This window comes from Colossoma macropomum, unplaced genomic scaffold, assembly GCF_904425465.1.
Source record: "Colossoma macropomum unplaced genomic scaffold, Colossoma_macropomum, whole genome shotgun sequence".
Lineage (NCBI taxonomy): Eukaryota > Metazoa > Chordata > Actinopteri > Characiformes > Serrasalmidae > Colossoma > Colossoma macropomum.
The window spans coordinates 22488562-22511873 of NW_023494787.1; the positions used below are offsets into that span (position 1 = coordinate 22488562).

At 39.5% G+C, this 23312-nt stretch overlaps 1 protein-coding gene across 1 annotated transcript in view; it reads right to left on the reverse strand.

Moving 5' to 3' along the window:
• Nucleotides 1-23312, reverse strand: part of LOC118805575 (calcium-binding mitochondrial carrier protein Aralar2) — a 47704-nt gene that overhangs the window by 19171 nt on the left and 5221 nt on the right. The window contains exons 4-13 of the mRNA XM_036566463.1: nucleotides 21401-21516; nucleotides 19473-19612; nucleotides 14482-14628; nucleotides 13187-13325; nucleotides 9295-9388; nucleotides 7551-7635; nucleotides 5155-5239; nucleotides 4399-4557; nucleotides 852-904; nucleotides 301-381 (exon numbers count right to left, since the gene is read on the reverse strand). Coding sequence (XP_036422356.1) covers nucleotides 301-381; nucleotides 852-904; nucleotides 4399-4557; nucleotides 5155-5239; nucleotides 7551-7635; nucleotides 9295-9388; nucleotides 13187-13325; nucleotides 14482-14628; nucleotides 19473-19612; nucleotides 21401-21516 — 1099 coding nt within the window. The remainder of the gene's footprint in view (nucleotides 1-300; nucleotides 382-851; nucleotides 905-4398; nucleotides 4558-5154; nucleotides 5240-7550; nucleotides 7636-9294; nucleotides 9389-13186; nucleotides 13326-14481; nucleotides 14629-19472; nucleotides 19613-21400; nucleotides 21517-23312) is intronic.

The following is a 23312-nucleotide window of genomic DNA, read 5'->3' on the forward strand; positions in this document are numbered from 1 at the left end:
GGCGTAACATGATAAGTAGCTGCACTAACGCTGTTGCGTGTGATCTCTAGGTGAGGGAACACTGAGACGGCGGTTTAAAATGCGGTTTAGGCACTGATGGGATGGATTTGCCTTTCCAATCCCACAACAAAAGAAGAAAAGTGCCTGCCCCAGGGCTTCGAACTCAAATCTTATCCACATTTTTAGCTAAATGCCATTAATTATCCGTTTTACTAAAGGACAAAAGGATGCTGTGACAGTACATGGATGCATGGATTGTGTTGTAATGCACATTAAAAATAAAAGTGGACAGTTACTCACACATCCACCAGCCAGGATTTCCAAGTGCAGTGGGATTGTCCCATCTTTCTGCATAGCTTTCCCTCTCACAAAATCATTTACCTGGTAGAGAAAAGACATAAGCAAAGGCATAACAGCTCTCTTACAAACAGTACACAACAGCACAGCCAGAGCAACGTAATTCAGGTCAATAAAACAGATGATAATATCTCTTTACAGCTAATCAGAATCCTTTTTGGCTGCTGATTTTCCATGTTTTTCATGCTGTAAATTAATAGAAGCTCTTGAGGAAAGGGTAGAATCTTTGGTTTGTTCTTTTCAAGTTCAACAGGCTGACAGATATGTAGATATCAGAAATGTGATATCATCACCAAATGAAGCAAAGTTTACAGAGATTTGTTCTCTGCATTCTTTTAATTCTTTCAGCATGGTGACTCAGGTAGCTTGTAGGTTGGTAAGGGGAATGCGTGCAACGAAGTGGGTAGAGGAGGGCAACAGTGTATGTCTTCGGGGAGTGGAATGGTTTGATGGTGAACAGGCCCAGGCTAATGTGGTGAGGGCTGAGCACTTACTGTAAGCTTTATGGCTTTCTCGGGGGCCACGCCCAGAAGCTGCGGTACCAGGCCTATAATTAGGAAACAAGATGATTAAAAAAGAGAGGAGCTTAAGGAAGCAAGACTCGCGGCCAGGAGAAATCTCCTCAATTTAAAGGAGACTCCATGCATCCGAATCTCCCATCATCCCCACAGTAATGAACGTTATTGATGTGGAGTGTTCAGACAACGGGACGGTCGCAGTGAAACACACAGAAAGAAAAATCTATTTCCTCCCTTTAAAAACAAGCTCAACCAAAGTTTACACAGGCCTCAATTAAAATGCAAAGACTTCTAGTCTGAATACACACAGAAAAAAATTCGGAATTGAAAGTCATGAGGATAAACCTCAACCTGTACGTGTACATAAACACAAACTCGCACAACCCCAAGAGTAACAAACAACTTTAATAGTGTGGGTGAGTAAGGGTCCAAATTGGCCACACAGCAACATGAGGCCAAACGTATCATTAGGCAAGGCTGAAGGAGCTGGTTTGTGTGGTCTGTATGTAAGCTTAAGGGGGAGAACAGCACTAATCATTTTTTTAAAGGTAATCATCCATTTCAGCTCTGCTAAGTACCTACCGCTCTCTTGATGCATGTTTACTTGAGGTTTTCAAAGAAAGTGAAGTCATAGCCTCTTGTGTTCACAAAGTCCCTGGGTCCTCACTCTTCAATAAATCCTCCATGCTGAGTTTTTTTTAATTGGTTTTGAGTATTTTTCCACTGAATTGCCCCCACCTCAACTGTAGGATGCATCTCTGCATTTTAGTGTTCTTACCAGAGGCCCACTTTGAAGCCCCTGCTCCATGCGGAACAGGGATTAGCAACAGTTCACAGTGAACAAAAACTGATAACAATCAGTATTTTTCATAAAACAAACAAACAGAGTTCTGGTCAAATTTTGACTGATTAAATGCAGCCTTGTTATTGTTATTTTAAGAGCACATGCCTAATATTCAAATAGTATGCTTTACCTGCAGAATGCCATTAATAGTGTTTTTATGTACTGGTTACCAATTAGAGAAGGAAAATAGAATGCTGGACAAAGAATGAAAATACACAAAGTAGCCAGCAAATTGGATCCGCAATCAACCAAGAAAAAGCCAAATAACGGCTGTGCTGCTGGACTTAAAAACTTCTTAACTCATTAAAAAAAATCATAGTGTAACTCAAATTTTCAAAAAATAAAGTGCATTTAGACATATAGTCAGGGCGGCACGGTGGTGCAGTGGACAGCACTGTCGCCTCACAGCAAGATCGGCCTGGGTTTGATTCCTGGCTGGGCGACCGGGGTCATTTCTGTGTGGAGTTTGCCTGTTCTCCCCGTGTCTGCGTGGGTTTCCTCCGGGTACTCCGGTTTCCTCCCACAGTCCAAAGACATGCAGTCAGGCTGATTGGACGTGCTAAATTGCCCCTAGGTGTGAGTGAGTGTGTGATTGTGTATGTCTGTCTGTCTGCCCTGCGATGGACTGGTGACCTGTCCAGGGTGTATCCTGCCTTCCGCCCAATGACAGCTGGGATAGGCTCCAGCACCCCACCGCGACCCAGAAGGATAAGCGGTTTAGATGATGTATGTATGTATGTATGTAGACATATAGTTCATGCTTTATGTTATACTGATCTGAGTACTCCCCTTCATCTACTGTGGTGTTTTTTATGAGTTAATGAAAAAAAAAGACTGTTTCTGTGTAGAATGAATTTAAAAAAAGAATAAAAAAAATTTAGCATCTAATCTCTAAATCTTTTAAAATTAACCAGAACAAAATACAGTTATTAACTGGTTAACTAAATTTGAACTGAGCCAAAATTTGCACATGATTTTGTTCCTGCTTTTGATTATATTGTGTGAAAAACGTTTTTGTTCCCTGGGCCGCTTATAATTAAAGAGACTCTGTGAAGTAAGCAAACACATTATTAGCAACCAATATTTCAATCATGAATTTGATGCAGTGAGTGCTTTAATATTCCAGCTTCTTATACAGGTGACAGTCTTAGATGTTCTTTTGTCAGACTTTTGACAGACAAAAGCCAGGCTTTTAGTGTCCTTAATGGATGTCATGTGGCAATCATTCTTGTCCATTACTATTTCAATCCTAACAGCAGTATTATTTGGAATGACCCCACAGACGGCTGTGAAGAGCTGCATCACTAAAAGCTGCTCATGTGATTCCTATCTTAGCCCCACAGACAGCTGTATGGAGCACTGCCTGGATTTATACTCCTCGTTCTTAAAGCAAAAGATTGGCGAAAAGGCATGTTCAGTGTCTGAAGTACGCTGCATACCTAAAACAACAGTAGCGTCCATAAATATTGTGTACACTTAAGGCCATTTTTCTACAATGATAAATTATATCTACGCAAGTAAAATCATCTTGAATATATATCTTATATTTCTCATTATAAGATTCTTGTGAGAATACTGTAAAATTCAACTTATTTCTGGAGGTTTTTACTTGTTTTAAAGTGTCCATTTCATACCCTTGCTTATTGCGGAATAATAGAGTTTGCTGTAGTATGTAAACAATGTTAAACCCTTAAAATCCCAGGCTTATTACATACTAAGGCTTATTATTCAGTAACTACAGAGACTTCAATGCAAACTGGCTGACAAACTGGCTGCTATTCTTAGATTATAGAAGTGTGTATTGAGACTGGTTATTTGAAGGGTCGAAGATCCCAGTTCATACAGTCCACATATGGAAATTAAACTGCAAAAACAGCCCATTTTGAATTCACTGTTTTTGTGATGTCAAAAAAAAACCCTATCATTTACATACATCCACCTATTAAAGCTTCATCAGTTTAGCCCCACCCATTTGGGCTGAAAGGAGTGTTTCAGCTGGGACTACTTTTTGAATGATGCACAATACAGAGCAGCCAGGAGAGAGGTCATCTACAAAAATTTGTAACAGAGCCAATTTAATTCTAAGAGATAATGAGAGGTCAAAAATGGATTATGTTTCTGTTACATAATAGCACACAAATGTCATAACTGGACCTTGAGGAAAGAATTGAAAAGCAAGAAAAATTTTGCTTGTTGTAAGAAATAATGCCAGAAACAAGCAAAGTTAAGCAAAGTCAATACAATGTCACTATACAAAATGACTTAAAATGACTAGTAAAATATGTCATATATGTGTATATACATGAGAAATATTAGAGATATCAACTAGATATAGCAACTGAGCTAACTTCACTTGTCATAATGTCACTGCTTGCAGTGTATCTTACACTATGTATATACTATAAGCTACACTGCAACCACATGAGCAAATCACCACACACTTGCTTCAAATTGAGGTGTGAAATAAGTGTGTGATGATTTGGGCTTACAGTTTGGAGGGATATATGCCTCCATTTATTGTTAGCGACATTATACTCACAGCAAAAGTAAGGAAGAAAACTTTATACACCAAACATGTCTTGGCTATCTGCACAAGTAGCTTTAAGTAAGCCAGGCTAACGGTGAGAGTGACTCGTCCCTGCCTTGCTGTAGGACCTCTCTGGGGTCTTGGGCACTGACCTCTGTAGAGACCAAAGAAGCCCTCGTAGCGCACCACCTTCTTGAAGCAGTCGAAGCTGTTCTTATACATCAGCTCTCCCACAAAGGAACCAGAGGAGCGCTGGTTTTGCATGCGAGTCTTTACCAGGTCAATGGGATACACTGCTGTAGCCCCTACGGCTGCAAAATGAGAGCGAAAGGGATTTGTAAACAAATTTTGAAACATGTAGATATACAGAAAAGGCAAAAGGTAAAGTAAAGGAAGAGAAGCAGGTCAGGAAGTGTGAGGGGGTTGTTGGGAAGTGCACGTTAAACTGAAAATGAGCGAGACAAAAAGCTAAAAGAGCTGTCAGGATATTTTGAGCTCATCAGTCAAGCCTTATCTGACAAGTTTGCACTGGACACAAAGGGGACACAGCTCCGAAAGGCTTAATTAAAGAGAGACCTGGTCGGGCGCTACCTCCTTATTAACCTGTCTCCTCCGAGAGAGCCAGTCTGGAGCCAAACACTGAGCCAAGCACCACCTACTCACTCACACACACACTAGTACCCATACACGTCCCTCTGATCGCTCACAGGTACAAAAGAATCCACACAGGAGGTTCCCATGCATACCCTCCTCTTCTTCTTAAGCAGGTTAGATCAGCCCCCTCAGAAGGAAATAGGGCAGCCTTTGTTTTGTATTTTTTTTCCTCTCTCTTGCAGTGTGTGGTGAGGATGAGGGGATGGGAGAGAGCAGTTAAAGGGGTGGTGCACACTGATGCATGACTGACTCACCTCCAGCCACTGAGCCCAGTGTGAACCTGTAGGCCGACTCAGCTATCTGGATCAAAACAGAGCGAGACAGGTCGCCACCAGACTGCTGCTCAGGGAGAAAGACGCAGAGACAGAGAGGATGCAAGTTAGGATCAACATTTTGTTAATGAGATTTACAGCAATCATTTCTTAAATAGCTCACCAAACCCCATTCCCTATTAAGAGTGCATTCCTCCCTGAAAGAATCCTAACAATGTCAAGCACCAACAAAATTTCCCTTGTGCGTGTTTGGTCAGTTACAGCACATGCCCTCCAGTTTATCAGTTGATGGTGACCACAGCTTATATTGATACAGTTCATACTGATCAAGGCAGCCACAAAATGACAGGTTAAAGCAACAGTTTAGCATATGTACATTTAGCACTGTACACAATTTTATCCTTATCCAACACGTATTCAATCAGCCAAGACATGTTCAGAGTCCTAAGTCTGCTTCTTTGTTTTGTACAAAAGTATGTACATAAGTAAAAACAGTTAGCTTAAAACATGAATTTTGTACGTTTGTCACTTTTTATAGATAAGAGTATTTCATATGTCATACGTATGTGCTAATTGGCAAGAAATAAACTTACATTACTTGTTAGTATGGCTGAAAGATTATGGGAAAATATCTAATTGCTACTTTTCTGACTCGTATTACTACTGTTTTAAATTGCAATTACTGTCTATGAATTAAGGTCTAGGCCTATTTGTTCTTTTGGCCAAGAAGACCAGAATATCCACTTTTTCTGGCTTGAGGCTTTAAAGCTGAATGTATTGTGCCAGACTGCCAGTTAGTTGCGGCTGTGTTGTCACATACACAGCACAAGGATGTTTTGTTGCTTCTCATTGGTCTGACTCATCTACAAGCAGATCACAAGCTCCATGTTATTAGGTTACATTTCCCCACTTAAAACCTGGTAAGACAGTGTTGTTGTACATTAAAATTAAAATTGCATCTCTTGTAATGTAGAAACTGCACTCCTTCAAATTAAGATTTCAATATAAACACAAATAAATCTTACAGCCATATTGTTAACTACATTATTTTTGTAGCTCAGTACTAAAGAAGCAAACTTTGGACACCAAACGTTTTTTGGCCGACTGACAACAATCAGGTTAAGGGGAAAATTAAGTATATTAAATTCTTTTGTTCCCTGGAACTCAGTTAGATAATGAATGAAAAACATCTACTTTTCCTAACATATAACATAGACGTTTTATTTATAGTTTTTGCAAGAATACAAGAAAGCTCTTTGTGAGACAGAACAGAAACATAGCTTCTATACTGAGAGAAAACATCAGTTAGAATTTTGCACTGTATTTTTATCTTATGTCATTCCATTCCCGGGTGAGTGCTGTAAAATTAGAAAGACTGTTAGTCAAGCAAGCATCCAAGTGCCTGAGCCCAGCACCACAGTGAAGAGCGTAAGAGCAAGGAGAGTTAGCTGGCTAGAACCATCCAAGCATTCCGCTCCACATTCCCCGCCAGAGATACCTGTCGCCCTGCCCCGTCTCTCTCTGCCCCCTTTACTGGAACAGGACCACCTGTCAGGAGCCCCCAGGAACCCCAGCGCAGACTCCTGGCCTCTCTTAGGGGTGTCAGGGGGTGTTGGGTGAAGGGAACGAGGAGGGGGGTGTGGTGGGGGAGAGCTGGCCAGCAGCCCGGAGGGCCCAAACCACAACCCAAAGCTGCTCATTGTGGTGGGACTGGCGTCTCTGCTCGGGGCCCCTGCCCTGGACGGCCCGCCGTGGAGGAATAACTCAGCCCTCAGTGCGTCTGGAAGCACAGCTTCTGACAAAATAAAAAGGCACATCTAGCATCCCTTCTCTTTCTCTCTCTCTCTCTCTCTCTCTCTCTGACTCCAATCTCCCCGCAGAGTCTTCAACCCTCCTTGTCTGTTTTCATTTCCCCCCAGCTGCCCACGGAGAGTGATAACTTTCCTCCACTGCTGGGCTTGCATTTCATTTACAACTTTTTATATGTGCGTTCGGCACATTGATGACAGCTTCAGATATTCTCTTTTTTCATTGCTTTGGCCCAAGCAAAAGGCAACAGTACCATAACCGTTGCTGGGAAAAATACCACAGGGCCAGAGGCTGCGTTTGTTCTTTCAGTAGCAAGTTAAATTAAAATCACTTACAATGCACATCACAGCTTTCACTGCAAAAACAGCTAAACTGAAGGAGCACTCAGACCTTATAAACCCAACCTCTTTATGACAGGGTGGTGGAGGAAGAAAACAATATCATGAGCCATCAGTGTTTCAAGGACAGCAATTAAAACTATGCCACACAGCCCATATGAATTATAATGAGACATTTTGTACATATTAAAACAGCCTCAACAGCACCCAAGCTGGACTGCTGTTTCTTACCTGTCTCTGGACCTCAGCAAGGTTGTAAGGCAGGGCTCCCTCCTCCAGAGGCGCAATCTTGTCGATGTCAACTAAACCAACACGGCTATGGAGGGCAAAGAAAAAAAGAAAACAATTCAAAACTCATTTATTATCAGCTTGTTCAACAGTGCTTTAACTGTTCAACATCATGACATACTACCTTCAAAACAGAAGCTGTGACTTCCAAACATTCCATGTGCCTTTCCCATACCTTTCATTCCCTTTTCAAAGCATAACATCTATGCGAAGCACTTATCTCAAGCATCTCCAATTACAGCGAGTAGGGCCTATTACCATATCACATGGCAAAGAAATAATATTGTCTAGAAAGCAATTACCACCCACTGAATGTTGTACAGCTACTGGGGACGCCAGTCATGTACGGTCAAATGGTCTTTCCTATGCCACGGCCTCCTGCCCTTTAGAAATGCTGAGCTGATGCTTTGCCTCAGAAAGCAGATATTTTTATACCATGGGCAGAGAATTAAGTCACCTCTATGTAAACATAATTATTGTGAAAACAATGTGTAAACTAGTGATGAGCAGACCATGGATTAACCAGTTGAAAAGTTTGGGTACTAAATGACTGTATTAGGCTATGCTTAAAGTGTGTATGTATGCATGTCTACTGCAGTGACACTGTATGCTTGAGTTGCACAATATGGACAAAAAAATGTGCTTTGCGATATAGTCTTCCTATAACAATGTGAGTTGTGTGCTGAATGTTGCTGTGACGATGTGATTCGTTACAATTAAAGTACCCTATAAAATTTCAACATTTGGGGGACGAAATATTTTCCAATAGTTTTTGTCTACCTTTAGTTTCTGCTCATTCCTATGATGTCTGACTCACTTCAGTGCAGTAAGCAGTTCTTGAATTAACAACGTGCAGTTGTTTGATTATTCACAAGTGTTTTCTTTGCATGTCTTTGCCTCTCTATGGTTCTACTCTAATCATGTCACCTATGCACAAAAGTCTACGGCATAAAATATTTCACTATGGCGCTGTGTGTGTAGGTAGTCTAATTTGAGCAATGTGATTATTTAAAAGGGCCCATATTGTGGAAAATCGAATAATTGAAAATTGAACATTTTTTAAATAAAACAGTTTGATGTAGTATGTAAACACACAGCATACTATTCACTCCCCAGTTCATACATGGAAAGTAATCTGCAAAAATATTTTGAATTCACTCTTTTTGTGATGTCACAAAATCAATACAGTTACAAATATCCACCTATTCAGCCTACAGCAGTTAATCCCACCCTTTCAGAAGTGTTTCAGAGATCACTTTTTAAATGAGGTTTTGATGAACTTTCAGGCTTTTACTGCAGCCCTTTTCGATGTGTTTATCATGTATTGGCAATAAAAAAATATGATTCATCATGCAACCCTACTGTAGGCTGATATTTTATCCCAATAGCCCACAGAAGAATGAGGGTGATGTGTCTCCTTGAAGTATGCAAATGCAAGAGAAAGAAACTCAGCTACAAACCAAACTGTTTCCCATATAATTACAGCAGAGTCAAGCGACCCAATTTTTAGAAAGCGACAGTGACAAGTGGGCCCTGCGAGGGCACTGAGGCTCAGAGGCGGAACTGAAGCGTGCTTGAGCTAGGTCTCAAACCCTCATCTCTGAGTGTTGCAGAGAAGCTGGCAGTAACGGAGCATGTGCTCAGACGATGACTCAGTAGGCAAGGCCCAGTCGCGGCACTGACTCACCCGCGTGGCTCAGCGAGGTCAGCCAGCTGGAACAGGATGTCCACCTCCATGGGGGTCACCTGACCGAACCTCTGAGCAGCAATGATAAACTCCTCTGAAAGAGTGGAAAAGGAAAAGTTGAGTGACAGAGACAGCAAAACAGGGAGACATAATTAGACTACAGAAAACTGAATGCTACACTGGAACTTCCTTACAGCATTCCACTGTAAGCTTTTAAGCATACCACTGACCATAGGCCTTCCTTGTCCATCCCTGTTTATTTGTTACGCTGCAAACAGGGAGGCTGGATTTTGTGTTGAATGAGTGAATGGGGTGAGGTATTGAATATCGGTGCAGTGTGAAGGTTAAGTGCTGGGTGGTAATGAGCAGGATGAGGCAGGCTGCTTTACAGTGGGATTCCCACTACACTGGTATAGAGTGACTACTCTTAAAAGGGCAGCATGTGTTCTTACACAGAGCCCTATTCAATAAAGCCGAGCTCAGCTTACCCCCGTCTTTAAACATGCTCTAGAGTGTGAAGAGGGCCACAATCACAGATTGCACGGGCACCTGACTCTTAACATCTCTAGCATACACACACAATCCACTAATGTGAGCCACAATGATGTTACACAGAAATTAATCTGGTTTCATATTAACTTACTGTTATAAACTCATACAATCCAAAATAATAGGACACTGCGACTACAATTTGTTTTTACTTTTATTTCTGACATTTTTGCTCAGATAGTGCCCATAAAGACATAAAGTACACTGAATTCATTTGTGTAAGGTACATTTCCAAGCACTGCGCAAATCATCGTTTTACCTTTGAAGGTACATTTTTACAGTTTGTACCTTGACGAATGAAAAATGTACATTTCTGACAGTGAACATGTGCGTATAGAAGACTTGGGCAATGAATGACAGACGTTAAATAGCAATATTTAACAGTTTTCAATATCGATAATGCATTTGAGGCATTTTCAATAAAACTACCATGTTGCACACAAGGTGGAAATATGGGCATTTCATACACTAGACAGGGAGGGAAAAGAAGTGTAGTCCTTCACTTGCAACAGCACAAACAAACATGACAGATAGGAGTTAGATAGTTCATTACAAATAGAAGAGTTAGACAGATAACTCATGGAGGTATGGACAGTAAACTACTATATTTAATTTATTTTATGTTCTATTTTGATCATTTTGTGTATTACAAAGAGGGTTTCAGAGTCTTGAAATACTATTCAGTATTCTCAAAACACTATATACTTTTAATAGGACACTCCAGCCAGAATGAAAAATTCCATCACTACATTAGTTGCAACCATGCCTTCTTTCCTCCTATAGTAATGCTGCAGTAATTTTTAGAAGGTGATTTTCAGGTATAAAGACATAAAGAAAACCTGTTTGGTGACATCTTGAAAGTGGGAGAGGTGGATTTTTTGGGAGCAGTTTATGTTACTGTAGTAACTGTCTTCAAATCATCATTACAATAGAGAAAATGGATTACTTGATTGACAGAAATGATCAGAGTTATGAAGGACAACAAGCTGAAAGGTAAAATCAGCAATGTAACTATCTGAGCTATCTATATCCTTACCTCTGTTGGGCTCCTTTTCTCTGTCTTAAAGGTTAAAAAACTGTCTCTGCTGTCCCTTTTCTCCTGAATAAAGATAAAATTGTTTTCTTTACAATTTGCTTTGATGGATATGCCAGTGAAATAGCTTTTAAATCCCTCTAGTAGTCCCCTGATTTGAAATGCTGCCAAATCTACTGCTATATAATATTTCTGTGGTATATTAACATCCTTAAAAATGAACTAGTTTTTGCAAAGTTAAACATTTTATGATGAAATAGATCACCTTTGCAGACACTCTTTTTCAGAAAGATAAGAATGGTAGTCATTTTGCTCACAGACTCAGTCTGGACAAACAATCTAACTTTGGTGCCCCGTGTGCAGTGCCAGGGTGATCTCAAGCACACTAACCAATCATTTGCCTCTTTATATTTTCCACAAGTATATCCTGTTTGGCAATTGATTATACTCCCGAGTCACACTAACGCTAGCTTGTTTTTATTCATTAGCCTTCAGATAAGTAGCCAGGCAAGCAGAGGGGATTGGTTGAGCACCAAAGCCATTCCCAATGGCTGTATGACATCTTTGCATAATGCATGCTGGGTACTGTAGTGAGAGAACAAAATTTGAAAACAATTTAAAATCATGAATTCTGTCAAATTGGTGAGACTAGGGGGTATAATGCTGTGCTCCAGAATACCATATAACATGACAAGTGACATATTTATTGCTAATTTTAGGGCGGAATACCCCTTGAACATTAAGAATTAGGAAATGTATCTAATCAACACTTATCAATATCGAATGATAGGAAAAAATGCATTGTGCGGAGTGGATTTATGGCCATACAGCATGAGCCCTGTGCATGCTGCTGTGGTGGATGGAGATGCTTTGATGCTGCAGCAGGTTTAAACTCTGCCACTCACCACATACGGAACCAATCAGTTGAGGGTCAGCTAGAAATGTGGAGCCGCGCACGCACAGGTTTCAGTACGGCCTAATGCCGGCCAGCGGCCCCTGTGGGAATGGCACGGTAGTGTGCTGCAAAGTGTCCAAAAAAGAGAGCTGCACAGCGGCCAGACTACGAGGGCAGTTCTGCAGGTCAACAGTTCATAAGCTCTCTCTCTTATACTTTCTCTCTCTCTCTCTCTCATGACTCCTAGCAGAGGATTGAAAGGCTTTGAGAGGTGAAAATGTCAGATCTGACTGATCTATTTTGGAAAAAGTTCATGAACAGTGATGCAAAATTCTTAATTTAAAATGAATGCATGAGCAGGAACTGAATTAAAGAACTGAGACATGATTCCATAAGCACTGGTTTACAATCCTGTTGCTTCTCATACAGTTTTAAAATAACAGGAGAGAACGTAATGCTTTGGCCACGCTTAGTAAGAATTGAAGAGTTTCTTGAGGTGTGTGTTGTCGATTGAGTGCAGCTCTTATAATGCATGAAAGAGATGTGCTGGGCTGTTCCCTAACATAACCAGAAGTGTTTAACCTCTTTTTGCTGACCTCCTAGTGACCAGTCCAACAGTGGAAAAAAAATAGTCTGTTAATATAATATAATCAAATAAAACTATTTCCCCTGTAATTCTGTTAACAGATTAACCAGACACTGTTGGCTCTCTGTATGTAAAAGGTTGAGAATCTGTGTTGAGATGCTAGTGAGCATTGAGGCTTTAAAGGGGAGGGGTGAGAACCCTCTGCTTTGAAAACAACTTACACCACAAAAAGATAGACAGCACAACAGCTTTCTTTATATTAAAAATGATCATGTACAACTATCACAACAAAAAATAGCATTTAAATTCAATCAAAAACTGAAACGTTGACTTGCTCACCTATGAAGACAAAAATCCAGATTGGTTCCCATTTTGTAAATCATGCACATTTTCAATGAAATATAAGGATATAGCATTACTGAAGACGCCTAGTACATAATCTGGGGGGCCTCTGAAAAAAGGTAGAAATAGCATTTTCTGGCTACTGTGAAAAGGGTTTAAACCTACACATTGCTACAAATTTCAGTGGAGAAGACAAGCCAAGAAAAAAAGAAAACAGCGTTCGCTGTACTAATACATGTGGAGTGAATCCAATGCGGTAAAAAGAAATATGGCTCTGATTTATTACATTTGTGGTGCTGCTTTTTTCCTATAACCTGAACATGCACGTGACTCTGCCACTTTTAAAGTTCTGTTGTCCTTGCACTTAAACACGTGATTACAGAGCGAGAGAGGCTGTTGCTGGTCATCACAGACAGACAGAAGGAGAACAAAGACAGAAGCCGGGCCTTACGAGAAGCCAAGGCTGTGCTTTTTTTTCACCACCAACCTTTAGTGACTTCAACATCTCTGCGATGTCCTGCCATGGTGGTGTAGATCTTCCTAATGAGCTCCATGTTGTTGAGCAGAGAGTTGAAGCCGTTGAAGTAGGAGAAGCTGACCTGGTGTGACGTGCTGCCACCGGCTGCCTACACAAAGAAAACACAGACACACATACACAATTACATTCTTTTATAAAGAAAAAGTGCAGAATTCCGAACAAACTAAAGGAGTGACAACCATGAGTCAAACTCCACATGTATTTATTTAGCACTCGGTGGGGTGAGCTAGTTAAAGGTGTAGCTACACTGCAACAGAGTTCCATGAAGAGAACTGGTTGTAATTTCATAAGGATTCAAGCTCGAGGGGCACTTTAATTAAGTTGTTTTATGAGAAGAGGGACGTATAAAGTGGAAAAAATAGCATGAGGTAAGTCTTTTAATAGCTTCCGTGAAAATAGGCTATATTCCTGCTGCCCAAAAACATTCATGTTCACAGTACGCTACAGATAAAAGCAGCCAAATGCACATATTTTTTTTCTGTTTTATATTTAAATAAAAAGAACTGAAATGTTCTAGACTTTGCTGGGTGGCTTTGGGTAGGAATGTGACTGAACTTTTTCTTTAGTGAAAGAACATACATATTCCCTCTCTGTGGCTGGCGGGGGGTTGGGAGAACGTGCTAAAGCAGTCCTCTCTCTCACTAGATGGCGCTGTGTGCTTTACAGAAGTAGTGATGTGGATCCCCAGCCACAAAAACAAACAGTCAAGCCAAGGCTCTCTCTTTGCCAAGAAGACATTTGTAAAATCCTCACATGGACTGTTCTGAAACAGTTAATACTAGTCAGGACAACTCTGAGTGCAGACATAAGAGGAACAAACTAAATAATGTAAGGAAAATATTTAGGCTACAATTTACATTCCTCTTTCACAGCATCTGAATTAAAGGAGTGCGTATGCGGAGACTGGGTTTGATGAGCACATTGTCTTTAATTTATTTCTAATGGCTTTGTAAGTGTGTGTTTACAAACATATGGCAGAACCCCGAGGTTTATAAGGCACATACTGTGGAGAAAATGACAGACTCCACGGCATGTTTACGAAACAGGCCACTACACAGACACGAACACGCACACAAGCTCAAACAGAAACATACATCTGTGCATGGTACATGTCTTCAGCCACACATGTTTAAATGCACTCTCTGAAGCAGCGCTTTATCCTTAAATGGCCTGTCTGCCTGGTTAACTCTGTGTAAACGCCTGGTTTCTGCTAACAAGGAAATTATCAAAGGGAGCTGACTTACTGCCACCAAGCACTCTTCCACAAATGGCGTGAGCATGTGAGGTCTGATGGTGACCATGATGTCCCTGAAGTCCAGAGCGGTGATGGTTCCAGTCCTGGCTTTGTCCCTCTGTGCAAACGCCTGTCTGGCATGCTCCAGCTGCATCTCCTGTGGAAGTGCCAGCACACAGACAGTTACAGTAACTTGCTGACTGTAGATGAGACATGGCTTTGCTTTAGTACGGTGAGAAAAATTCATTCTTTCTCAGATTTTGGCTGTTTAGTGATACAGATTAGGGCCTAACCAACGACATTGTTATGGTCGATTTCAATATTAATTTTAAGGAGCTAAAACTTCAGGTAAATGATAATATCAGCTGATATAATTTAATATGGTCAAACATTAAACAGAATATGGTTATGCCATATTTTATACTTTATTTTTTGCATTATGTTAAACTCAAGTTATAAACGCAAACTATAAATAAATAGAAACTGTGCATTAAAAATGCTGAAAATGCAGAAAAAATATATTTTTATCTTTCATATTTAAGTTTGTTCCCTGTATAGAATGTAATAAAAAACATATAATTTGAACAGGGCCATAAGACAGATATCTAGATTTGACTGATAATTCAAACTGATATTTGATGATGTATTTATTGTACTCCAGGAGAGCAGAATGTTTAGGTGACGCTGGGCTACTGTGCTAAAATGTCTGCATTTTATTCATTTTACTGCATTTGTAATCCTATACACATGATTGTTAACCTTCTTTAGCAATCCAGGTGGATCTAGTGCTAAATTCTACATTTTATAAATGTTTATGTATCTGCATCAGCAGATTTGTTCAAGAGAAATACTGGATATTGGCATTAACCCTCATCTTTCATTTCGGTGAATCTTTATGTTTTACTGACATCCATGGTTGTCACTTGTAAACTGTGAGCTGCCAAATATAGTCAACCAACAAAAACTCGTGTTATTAATATCAATATTGTAGTGTGGGGCGAAACTTTATAGCATTCTTCACGGTTGTTGGTTAATGTTAATTTTTGTTTATGTAACATATCCTCACGCCGAGGTTAGGCTTTGTTGCGTTTTGTATGCTGTTGTTGCATGTTTAACCATGATGGTGTTTTGTATTCAAATTTACTAGTTCAGCTTGTATTGCTGTAATAGAAGTGAGAAAGTCATCATGAAACTGTAAAAATATGATCGTTTTCCCTATAAAAAATGTATTCTCATTAAAGCAAACCACTAAATATTGGCGCTTTAAAGTCAGGATTTTTGCTTTTTTTGAAAACTTCAGGCTCAATACCAACCAATATTACTGGTCAGCAGACATACTGGTCAAGACCTAATACAAATATGATGTGGACAGACTAAATGGTGACAGCAACATCACTATTACCTCTGTGTCGTTATCCCAGTGCATTACAAGGGAATGACAGAAAAATTACCCCAGCTTTGTCACTGGCTAATCCTGAGTGTAAAGTCATATGGCCCCACTGCCATCAGGTAATCCTGATATTATGTTCTCCCTGCAGAACCAACACAGCTCTGTTTGACTGGACATACAGAATTTACTATGACATGTTAGTTACATATTTTATACATTATTTGTATCTTGGAGTATTTTTTTGCCCTCATAAACCACCACACCAATAACAGTAAACTTGTAAAATAGAAAACAATGGCAAGACTTTTCATTTCAAAACATGAGGCATGCACTAATTTGAAATATTATTTGAGTTAGTTTACTTTGCCATAGCAGTGTAGCAATTTAAGAGGTTTCTCAATTGTGCAGCAGTAACTTTCACATGTTTTACAATAATGGCCATAGGTAAACATGTCTTCAGTCTCTCAAGAGATTTCACAAATGCTGGGCCTGTTCAAGTACTTTTTACTACATAGAGATGAGCAACCTATTGGGCCAGAGTAAAACTGGTTAAACTAACCACTTCATCAACTATGGAGCAATAATAATAATAATAATAATAATAATAATAATAATAATATACTATGTTGCAACAAGGTCCAGTCAATCTCTCAATCCAGAGAACAAACAGTATAATAATTCAAATAAACCAGGCTGCAGAGTGAGAGGAGTCACTGGATTGATTGAAGTTGTACTTATTCTAATGCTTAACAACACGCTGCCTGTAAAAGTGAATAATGTAACCAAGCTAATACATACTAATAGGAGTGGGCAATATGAAAAAAGTATATCACAATACTTACATAATTTTTCACAATACACAATATTTTGACACACAAAACACAAATGTAGTGTCACATTTAAAAACTGTCAAAAACTATGAACACAATGATTATTATTCAACATTCCTACTATACTAAATCCAGTTAAACAGGACTAATTATCCTCTCTAACGACGATATGCAAAACATGCTCAGAAATGCATACTGTGTATCATAATAACAAAACTTTTCATGATAACGACAAATATTATCAAATCGTCCACCCCTACATACAAGCATGTAAGTAGTTATGGAATTAAAAAAGAACCATATTAAACCTATGTCTACATACATACAGAGCGTTTAGCAAAAGCAAAAATGAGTGGTGAGAAAGGGGGGGAAAAAAAAGTGTTGAAAAGTCGAGGAAAAAAATGCCAGAACGGGAGCTGGACTGTGTTTTGCAGAGTTGGTACAGCCACCACCACATGGGACTGCACAACAGCCATGACTCAGGGCCTCACTGTTTACAGTTTTAGCCTCTTAAAACCTTAACTTATTGCAACTGTGAGTGTTTTAGAAACATGGTTTTTATTTCGCGGGGGAGAGTCGAAGCCTCTGAAAGCCAATGCTGAAACCGCCTCAGCATTTATTGTTACTTTAATTGTCCTTGGATTCAAATAAAACCTTTTGACGAGCCACCTCTGTTTGGATTATTTCAATTCAAGCGCTTGCTTTTAATTCACATTTAAACAATAAAACGCCTGCTTAGAAAAAAAAGCCCTCCAAGGTCTTCTGGATTTCATCAACACCGGTCAGGTTAAAAACATTGCTGGATGTTGGAGAAAGTCTGATTTCTGGTACTATTTCTGGTGAAGGAGCCAGAACTCTGACATGGTGTCATGTGCCACGTCTGTTTATGCCAATATCATGACATGAGCATGATATCACACTTGAAAGAATGGAGTCAGCCTTGAAATGCAACCAACCATTATGGGGGAAAAAATGTCATTTCAAGAATTTCTGGGTTTCATTGTGAGTAAATTGGTATGAAAACCATAGTGAAAAATTTCCAGTGCACTCATTCTCCAGATAATTTCATCATACACATCTCCATCTGGTTCCTTGTTGCTAGTGTATAGGAGGGTGGGCTTAATAAAGGCAAAGCTTGAACCGAAGCTGCTTTATTAGCACCCAATTCAAAACACATGGTTTATTCATTCAGTACAAATATACCTCTCATGAGGACAGTGGGATTAGATCAGGACATGAGGACAGCAGTACCACATGCCTTTATAACACTGTATATAGTATTGCACTTTTATTGTAATGGATATTAATAGCACTCAGTAACACATACGAGGTAACAGATTTTTAAATGGTTTATAGTAATACTATATCTGATTTTAAATATTTCTAACATTTGATATACAATTTCAATTGTTAACAGCATTTTTTTAAAAAGTGTGTTTTCCTAAGTTAAAACACTCCATAACAGTGGAATATATAAACATAAGCATTTATAATATAAGAATTTCTTGTCTTTTAAGTGTTAATGTCTTAAAAAGAAGAATAGAGTTAGAAGAACAGCAGTTTGGTTCCTGACTTCTATGTGAACTTCAGCCATTGCATAGGTTTGTTAAATTGCACCAGCCACACACTTGATTTAATTTAATGAAGGACTGATTCTCTGAAGCAAGAATTGGATGGTAACTGTAAATACTGGGCTTCCTCAAGGAGAGGTCTGGAAATGGTTAAGCTAACACACACACACACACATCAAATCATAATGCATCGTTAATTAGTTTATTTCTATTGCCCAGATAAATGGCTTTACATATCATTTTCCTCGGTTGCCTAAGACTTTTACAGAGTACTGTATCACATAGATGATCATAAACTACAATGACAGTTTGCTATGGTAATTTTAACATGGATAGCAGTGAAACTGGAAAATGACAAAACACAATCTGTAACTGAATTTTCTGGATAAATTTTAATTAAGAGAACAAATAACCATGAAATTACATCAACTCACTGGCTTAAATTAGTTTAATAAAACTTGTAGTTTTCATAGCTAAACTAAACTTATTACTGTAACAGTCCTGAAATACTGGAAAAAACTGCAGTCAGACAGAGCAAGTCCTGAAGACAAAATTCATTCTGTCTTGGCTACAAACACAATATCAGTGTGTTTCTCACAGTATGTTTCCCCAGAACCATCTGGACCAAGTTAGGTGCAATATAAAAAGCTCATTCAGATATAGCGAGTGTAGATGCAAACTTGGCACAGTTGAGCCTTACTCTCCCTCTGCCACTTTCAGGTCTAGACATTATATTGGAAAATGGCTCGCATGCAGCAAATACAAAAGACTGCAGGAGCACCAGTGATACTATCATTTATGGAGGAGAATGTCTACCTGTTTAGAGGAATCGCTGGACTGTATTTGGGTTACGTCACCTAATGAGAAACAAATGCTGGCATTGGAATATAACTCCAGCGTTTCATTATTGACTAACTAGGTCAATATGGCTCATTGTGCAAAGGGAAATTGTGCCCAGAACACTCCACTCTCTGTCAATCCCAACAAGGCTATGCCAAGCAACAAATACATGTATCACTGCCTTCTAGGTAAAGGCAATGGCTCTCTGTGCAATGATAAGTGTGAAAGTGAATGGACTTAATCTCTAAACCAGTTACATTTTGTGTGAGAGAGAGCAAAAAACAAAGATAATAAGGCGACAGAGATGATGTCTGTGTGAGAAAGAGAGATAGAAAGTAATGAAGCAAGAGAGAACAATGACAGTACCCACCAGCAGGAACTGGGTGAACTCCCCATAGTTCAGGTGTTTCTTCCTTTCTTTGCCAAAATGAAGTTGAACAAACTCCGAGTTCCAGTTGAAGGGGATGTGCTGATGGATAGTAGTCTGTCCAAACACTTGTTTTACATCCTCTGAAATATACATCAGTGGTCAAACATTGCATATTCAGTCTATTTCAAAATGTTTTGATAAAATATGTTTTGCTATAGAAAGTACATTAATTATAGTAATACTATAGCAAAACTATATTATACTGTTGTATAGACCATCACCAGATTTAACATAGGTTTCGAAATCTGCTCGCTATAATTTACAATACAGTGTTACCTGCTATGAAAGCAGTCTATAAAATTAGACTGCATGACAAGCTCATAGCTTGTAGCAGCAAAAGTTAATGTTTAATTATCCTCCAAGACAGCTACTAATGGCATGCTTACTCATGAGATAAATAACTACAATGAAACAAGAAAGAAAATGAGAAAATTCACAGTACGCTGGGTCCAGACAGTGAATTTTTTACTTAGCAATGGAGATTATGAGGGGGTAAAAAGAAAGAAATTACTAGGGTGCACATATTACTTAGGACCATTCTCCTTGGAGCACGACAGCTCCAACAGGTTTTCTTTTTAATGAGGCAATAAATATATTACATTGCTACAGAGTTTGACTGTAGTGCTGTTCCAGGCTTGCGTTTATGGAGCTGTCAACACTCAAGCTTTTCTTCCTTTTTATCTCTTTGGCAGGAGTACAGTCGAGTAGCTGGCACACATATTTCAGACTGCATGTTTATTAACTGTATTTCACCTAATTATGAATTGTGGGAATGGAGGGGGGGTTGGTTTCTGGGGTTGACTCAAATCATTCCGTAATTGAACTCATTTCGAAAATGAAAAGCTCAATGTGATATTAAAATGGCAGTTTATTGAAGGGAAAAATAAACTGCCTTAAAATAACAAGTCACCTTTAAAGCCTTTTAATGGCATTAAGAGAATTATAAACATGAGGGTCCTGAAGCCTTTGACATTTCAAAGGCATTGCATGTAGCCATACCCTGTAACGCATCACAAGAAAATGACTTTGACAAGACCACAATCTCAGTCAGAAGCTATTTGTTATCTAGGTAAAAGTATCTTGAAACAGCATAAAACAAGAATACAAGACATTATATGTCAAAGCAGTTGTGAACTCTTCTTAGTTTCCCCTCCCCCAGAAGAACTGTAACACAAGCTGTAGTATTAATTAACCTTTACAGTCACAGTAAAACATCAGACCTTTTAATTACGACACCGAAGCATCACGTCTAAATACCTAATTGATCAATTTAGATAGGAGAATTTACATATATGCATAATATTATCAAGCTAAATGATCATACTCCCTACTGACTACAACAATTAGAACAAAAGTTTCTTTCTCTCTGGGCATAAGCAGCATGTGTTGTGCATCCGAAATCAAGTCGAGCTGATGCGTCTCAACTACACAACAGCAAACACTGGGCTGTTTAAATCAATTAGGGAAATGTGAAACATGCACATGTGGCTGTGGATGTGCGCCACGGCGCCCTGGAGCATTTAGATAATAGTGACAGTAACATCTCCAACCCGTGGTGAAGGTGTCATCCCCATCGCTCTGTCCTAGTTCTCTATGCCATCTTGTCAGCTTAATGGGTGCTGAACTTGAAAACCCATGTCAACTGAGCACCAAATGAAAGTGAACTGCATTTTAAAGAGCAAGCGTTGTCCCTCAGCCCGCAGATCAATGAAGTGCTAGTGTTTCTCTTGATGGAAAACACTGTCTAACAGCTCGATCAGACTATAATTAACAGTTGTTTGAATAAATAAAGTGTGATGAGCGTAACATTTCTGTCGAGAACAGGCTTGCTAAAAATAAAAGAATATGACACATAAAAAGGCACTCACCGAAGGTGGCCACGCCGTTGCCAGTTTTGTCAAAGAGCTGGAAGGCGACCATGAAGAGGGCATCTGGAGCGCACAGCACGGACTCAAAGGCCACAAACTCCTGAAAGGAGATAAGCCTGGAGGAGGGAGACAAACAGCCTTACAGGCTAGAAGCAGCTCCAGCACACCCCAGCACTGCATTATTGTATGATGAGTGGGTATCAGTCACTGATTACTGCTTCTCGCAGTGAAACAAAAAAGGTAGCACATATTTTCATTGTGAACACTTGACACTTGAGTGATTTGTTCAGCTGTAATTATCAGCCTAAAATTATGATGTACAAAACATCTAAATACACAGTCCAGTCTCAATTCTAGGCACAGGGCTTAAGTGAATGACAAAACAAATTGACATAACAGGCTATTCATCTATAGCAATCTTGATTGAAGTGCTTCCAATTTGACTGTCAAATGTCATTACCTCAGGCACTGAAAATGGCAACAGTTAAAGCTCTCAGTCCAATTCAAAATAACTGGAAATACAGTACGTAGAATGATTACATGGAGCAATAAAACTTTCAGTAAAATTGCATATTCGCATGTCGCAATCGTAATGCATCTATCTGCTACGTAGGTGCACAAGCACGCTACAAGATTTGCGCCTAACCCATAAGATCAAGCTTTAGCTATTATTACACTAATGCTGATACTTCAAACTTGGTGATATCTCCCAACACTCTCTCACTTTTCCTCTTCTCTCTCTCCCTCTCTCGCTCTGTCACACACAGACACACACGCAAACACACATACACACAATCACACACACACACCCCTCATCAAACAAGCCATTTGAACATTCACAGGAAACCCTGGGGACTGTGCAATCTAGTCTTTATTTAAGCTAAGTTCAAAGTTGCCTCAACTCCATTATGAATTTCACAAATGGATACAGTAATTACGCGAGGTCAGTACTAATGAGCAGTCCCCAATGCGTGCATCTCTAATTTATTTCAATTTCCAGGGAGCAATGATTACATTTTCGTGGCCACTCTAATTAATTTCGTTACTGATGAAATTCAAAGGAACTGAGAATTTACACGCCTCCAGCATGCAAAATCAGGCATATTGCAGAGTCAAGAGCAGTTGTTTTATTAACTAAGCTGGCAGTTTGAGAACAGCAGCCTGCTGCTTTAGAGTGGGCGGCGGGCCACAAAGCCACTCCGCTGAGCCCATGCATCAGTGATTAAAACCAAAGGCAAACATGCTATGGCTGCTGTTTTCACAAGAAGAATGCAGCCGATTTAAACTTTGCTACGGAACAAATGTGCCTTAATTCCAGAAATATCTGCCATATTTCACAGCAGCGCTGGTCTCGTACCGATCAGACCATATTGGTTGCACTGTAATTGGCGCTTCTATTTGAGAACTAACACACCTGAAATGAGACTTGAGAGAAGATCTAGGTTACATAGGCTCTCAAAGAAGCAAGGCACTGTCAGAGGATGAGGCCCATGATGGTTGATTAGCAATGCCCTGACTACTGGAAAACGACTTAAAAAAAAAGGAAATCATGTGGTGCATCCATATCAAGTTTTAAATAATCAAATCAATGCAGAACATCTTCCAACCATCAACTAATATGGCACAGGACCAGAAAAAACTTTACTCTATGTAAAAACATGCATTCTTGCCATGCCCCTCATTTGTCTATGACCCTCCTATACCAACAAATCGTCTGTTTAATGATGTACAAGGTGGAATTCAGGAGGCAGACATTTCCTTTCTGAAGCACAGCAGTGCACAAAATTTCTTTGTTTTTTCTTTTACACTTATTTGCACCACTTGTTTACAGGATTGTGCTTCATCAGGTCATGGAACATCTTACAAGGGAATCAACCTTCAAGCCCCCCCTTCAGAATCCCAATTGCATTGG